A 4955-nucleotide genomic window follows, 5' to 3' on the forward strand; every position below is an offset into this window, starting at 1 on the left:
TTTTTATGGCAACTTTAGTTGACATGAGGTGGCAATTTTAGTTGTTAAAGCATGGCAATTTTGGCCCAATTCGTTTTTTGTCCAGAAAAATGCCTAAACCTGCCACCTCATATCAATTGAAGTTGCCATCAACCAATGTTCGGTTGCCATGCTTAAATTTCGTCGAAATTTATCATTCCCGTTATCTTTTCCGGAAAAAAGTGGATAGTGCACTCTAGCATCCCACTCGAAGCCAACCCAACCACCGGAGTCCACGTTTGGGGATGATTGGTCCGTTATCGGGGGAAAAAAGCAAACAAATCACCGCCGTTAAATAACGGATCGACGGCTGCGGCATGGCCGTCGTCACATCGTTCCTCCGCTGCACGACCGCCGCCGCGCTCGCACTCCACCACCACCACCACCAACCGGCCTTGCTCGCCGTCCGCCTCCGCTTCCCGCGCCACCGGATCCCGACGAGCAGGGCCATGTCGTCCTCGCCGGCTGCCGACGCCGCGCCCGCGCCCGCGCCGCACCAGGCCGGGCCGTGGTATGCGGTGCCGGACCTCAGCCTCCGCGGCCACCGCTTCGCCGTCCCGCTCGACCACTCCTCCCCCGGCTCCCCCTCCGCGCCACGCATCACCGTCTTCGGCCGCGAGGTCGTCGCAGGTACTCCCCGCTTCCTCCCTCGCATCTCCCCTGCCACGCCTCTCGGTCACGGAGTTAGGGGATAAGATGGCCCTGCACATCCGCTGCGGGATCGGTGGGTTGGTTAAGTAGAATTTCGCGTGCTCGTTTTATCCTTTTTTTTTAATCCTCTGTTCTGAGGCAACCAGGAATCACTAGTATATGCTTAGGAAATACTGTACTAGTAGGAAGTAAAACATTGTTTGGTAGATTTGGGAATGAGTCATGCAAACATTGACGAACCTTTTGCGCTGTCCACTGGCACGACCATGCTAAAACACACAATTCCAGCTTGGTTCACTGAATCCTCGGTAAGGTGCCGCGGGTGTAGCTGCAGAGACGCTGGGCCGAGTGTATGGATACAATGCCCATGCGTGGAAGACCTAAAATTAAGTTAATGCAATGTATCCAACATCATATGCTTGGAAGTTGGAACACTTCATGCTAATTTCATGTTGAGGGAGCGTGATTAACTTACTACCGTACTGTTCTTTTATGCCCTGCATCCACAATGACGGTTTAAGTGTATCATTACAGCTGGAAAAGAAGAGGCCCCTTTGCCTTACCTGGTGTACCTACAAGGGGGGCCTGGATATGAAAGTCCCCGCCCCACGGAAGCGAGTGGTTGGGTGAAGAAGGCATGCGAAGAATACCGTGTGTTATTGCTAGATCAGGTACATTCCAACTTCTTCGGCAGAAGCTCTGCGCTCTTCGTTTTTGCACCAATCTGCTCTTACTTTGCTGACACCCTTTTACTTTTCAGCGAGGAACAGGATTGTCAACACCGTTGACAACATCATCTCTTTCTCAAATAACATCTGCAGCAGAGCAGGTGGAGTATTTGAAGCATTTCAGGGCAGACAACATAGTTAAGGACGCAGAGTTTATTCGTCGGCATCTTGTACCAGATGCCAAGCCTTGGACAATTCTGGGACAGGTATAGTATGTAACGTCATGTGACCTTGATGCACATATCTGTCTTGCCCCTTTTTTTTGTTAATGTAGCACTGTTATTTATGCCATCTACTATTTCCTTGATTACAGAGTTATGGTGGATTTTGTGCCGTTACATATTTGAGTTTTGCTCCAGAGGGCCTGAAAGCTGTCCTTTTAACTGGAGGGCTTCCACCACTAGGAAAGCCCTGCACTGCAGAAACTGTGTACAGAGCCTGCTTTAAGCAGGTTCAGCAGCAAAATGAGAAGTACTATAAGAGGTTTCCTCAAGATATACAGGTCGTTCATGAAGTTGTAAGATACTTAAGTGAATCTGAAGGTGGAGGAGTAAGTCATTCTTAATATTTTTGCGCTTTCTCTCACATGTGAATTTGAAACTTGTATCTTATGCAACATTTTTTATCAGGTTCTTCTTCCATCAGGTGGCAGGTTAACCCCTAAGATGCTGCAGTGCCTTGGACTATGGGGTTTAGGTTTCAGTGGAGGATTTGAAAGACTGCATTATCTGTAAGAAATACTTTGCATTTTCTTCATTACTTGATAAAATAATGTAACTTACTGATCTGTGCCACTCCTTGCTATTGTCTGGGACAGACTCGAGAGAGTGTGGGATCCTGTACTTGTTCCTGGTGCAAAAAAGAATATAAGCTATTACTTCTTGAAAGAGGTACTAAGCATCACCAATATAATGTTGATCTTTAAAATTACCATGTTCTATGTCTCTAATGGGTAACCTAACATTATATTTTCCTGCAGTTTGACATGTGGGTAGGTTTTGATCAAAATCCTCTTTATGCTCTCTTACATGAGTCTATCTACTGTGAGGTAACTTTTGATACCTTTTTTTTTTATCTGTTTAGCTGGTACTGCAACTCCTTTTCTTAAGTCTAGTGTAATTCATGGATCCAGGGATCTTCATCGAAATGGTCAGCCGATAAGATTTTCAATGAAAATGGAAGTTTGTTTGACCCTGTTAAGGCTACAGAAGAAGGCCGTCCTGTGTATCTTACAGGAGAGGTATGCCCAGATCTTTATGGGAAGCGTCATTTGCTATAGTCATGTTCCTGCTAAATTTGAGCTCTGTCATACGCTGAGAGTATACTTTGTAGCATTTTGGTCTGTCTGGCAAGTTTGTAGTAATTTATAACTCTTTAATTAATGAGATGAGGCAAAGCTTTTGCCTTTGTTTATAGAAAATGGTTCCTTACTAAATTAGTAACCCATGAAGTGAAAAGCTAACATTGCAGGCTCTTTTCAGTCTATGAATAGTCTGTAGTTACCAAAGTGTGGCCATTGGAAATTTCAAAGTTGCATTTTACTCCCTCCGTAAACTAAGATCTTACCAGCGTGAACTTAGGTTGACAATGCTCCTTTTACGAGGGATGGTATTCAGGGCAAAGGACTCTTCTAGTTTATTTAGCTATTAAAGGGAGTCCGACACTACCGTTTTCAGTACCTGGGTAACCTTGGGGCATGTCAGGGCGAACTTATGCAATGATAAAGGGGACACTACTTAGCAGCAGCCTATTGCGTACTGAGATATTCCTTGCTTATGATTTGTCATGAATTCCTAACATGTGTTTGTTTCCTTAACGCAGATGGTTTTTCCCTGTTTTTTCGATGAGATCAATGCTCTACGACCCCTAAAGGAAGCTGCGCACTTGCTAGCTGAGAAGGAGGACTGGCCTCCGTTGTATGATATCAGCGTGTTGAACAACAACAAGGTTCGATCTTCTTCCCAACAAGATTATAGCCTCCTCCATGGCATGCATGCTCGTTTCATCTGACGCATGTCTGGCATGCCGATTGCATGCAGGTCCCAGTGGCCGCCGCGGTGTACTACGAGGACATGTACGTCAACTTCAACATTGCCAAGGAGACGGCGTCCCAGATCGCCGGGATCCGGCTGTGGGTGACCAACGAGTACCCGCACTCTGGCCTTCGCGACGGTGGCCCCCACGTCTTCGAGCATCTCATGGGTCTCTTGAAGGGCAAGAGGCCTCTGTTTTAGCCTTTTAGCCAATCCATAACTATGACAATAAAGCCTTCATTTTCTCCTAGTTGAGAAATGAATTACAATATACCCCTGGTTAAATGTTTCTGAATGTCTGCACATACATCCTGGGGCACAAATTTTGGCGCTCCAGTCATGCTTGCACGCTTAGAATTGCGCTATGTTATGCACATCTCGTTGGGATCCTTCTGAATTAATGCTCCACTCAACCCGAATAAAGAACTTCAGACAAAGAGGAAGATTTTTTTTAAAAGCCCAAGAAAGGGTATCTGAATTCAGATGGTGTTGTGGAATTGTCACGGCAGATGTCCTCGCGCAAGGACTTAGTCGTGGAGCCATCGCAGCTAGGTAGCTTAAAGGGGTTAAACGGGACAAGGAACACGAGGGTTATACTGGTTCGGCCCCTTACGGTGAAGGTAAAAGCCTACGTCCAGTTGAGGTGGTATTGATTAGGGTTTCGATGACCAGGGAGCTTAATTGCTATGCCTGGCTCTCGACGAGATCTTACTCCTCCCTAAACTGCCGCCGGGTCGTCCCTTTATATAGAGAGGTTGACACCCAGCGGCTCTCAGAGTCCCGGCCGGCTCATAAGAGTGTCCGGCTCGGACTCTCAACTATTCTTGCCTTACACTACAAGTCTTGCCATACGGCGGTTTATGACTATGGGCCTTAAGCCTCCTCCGGGTCTTAAGCCCATCATCTAACCCGCCGTCTCCAAGCTTGGTACTGGGCTTCGCGTGATGACCATCATGACGTAACCCGGCCCCTCCTGGGCGGGTGACTCTAATGGTTATATCCTCAACATTAGGCCCCAGATTGATTTGAACCGGTTCATGTCAATCTTCAATTCTTTTGAGAGAAAAAATCTTCCGGCTTATGGTCGTGTGAAGGCTATAACCCGCCGTGACGTCATCTTCTGGATTGCTGGTAACCCGCCATGACGTCATCTTCAATTAAGTCCATTTTTTATCCCACCATATCCTCAACGGATCTTATCTTTAAAGGCCATCCCGAAAATCGAGGCGTTTTTGTGATGAGATAATCGCGCCGTGGCCTCCTCGTTTCTCGCACCCACTTATGAGCCTCACCTTATAAATAGCTCGGCCCATGAGCCTCCAGTCACTCGTCGCCTCCATCTTCTTCCTCCTCTCGCCACTGCGCTGCCGCCCGAGCTCCGCCGCCGCCGCGGGTTTCCTCGTCTTCACCAACTCAGGCCGCTGCATCAACCTGACGTGACCAGAGAAACGCGACGAACCCCCGCCGTAACTCCGCACCTGTAAGTCCCTGCACCTCTTCACCGTAGATCCGCATTAGGGTTCCA

At 47.5% G+C, this 4955-nt stretch overlaps 1 protein-coding gene across 1 annotated transcript; it reads left to right on the plus strand.

Moving 5' to 3' along the window:
• The first annotated feature begins 205 nt into the window (after positions 1-205).
• On the plus strand, positions 206-3725 carry LOC123167699 (proline iminopeptidase). Its single transcript, XM_044585554.1, has 10 exons — positions 206-648; positions 1204-1340; positions 1430-1603; positions 1711-1947; positions 2027-2127; positions 2215-2287; positions 2377-2445; positions 2530-2637; positions 3219-3344; positions 3437-3725. Exons 1-10 carry the CDS (start codon positions 336-338, stop codon positions 3629-3631), a joined length of 1533 nt encoding a protein of 510 aa, XP_044441489.1. The 5' UTR covers positions 206-335; the 3' UTR covers positions 3632-3725.
• The last annotated feature ends 1230 nt before the right edge of the window (positions 3726-4955 follow it).

The sequence above is a fragment of the Triticum aestivum genome, chromosome 7D (genome assembly GCF_018294505.1).
Source record: "Triticum aestivum cultivar Chinese Spring chromosome 7D, IWGSC CS RefSeq v2.1, whole genome shotgun sequence".
In the NCBI taxonomy this organism is placed as follows: Eukaryota; Viridiplantae; Streptophyta; class Magnoliopsida; order Poales; family Poaceae; genus Triticum; species Triticum aestivum.

What these genes read in the sequence shown, in the direction of transcription:
- LOC123167699 (XM_044585554.1), top strand. Translation starts at nt 336, where the DNA reads ATGGCCGTCGTCACATCGTTCCTCCGCTGCACGACCGCCGCCGCGCTC. An exon ending in GTGTGTTATTGCTAGATCAG is followed by an intron (nt 1,341 to 1,429) that starts GTACATTCCAAC and finishes TTTACTTTTCAG; the next exon opens with CGAGGAACAGGATTGTCAAC. An exon ending in CTTGGACAATTCTGGGACAG is followed by an intron (nt 1,604 to 1,710) that starts GTATAGTATGTA and finishes CCTTGATTACAG; the next exon opens with AGTTATGGTGGATTTTGTGC.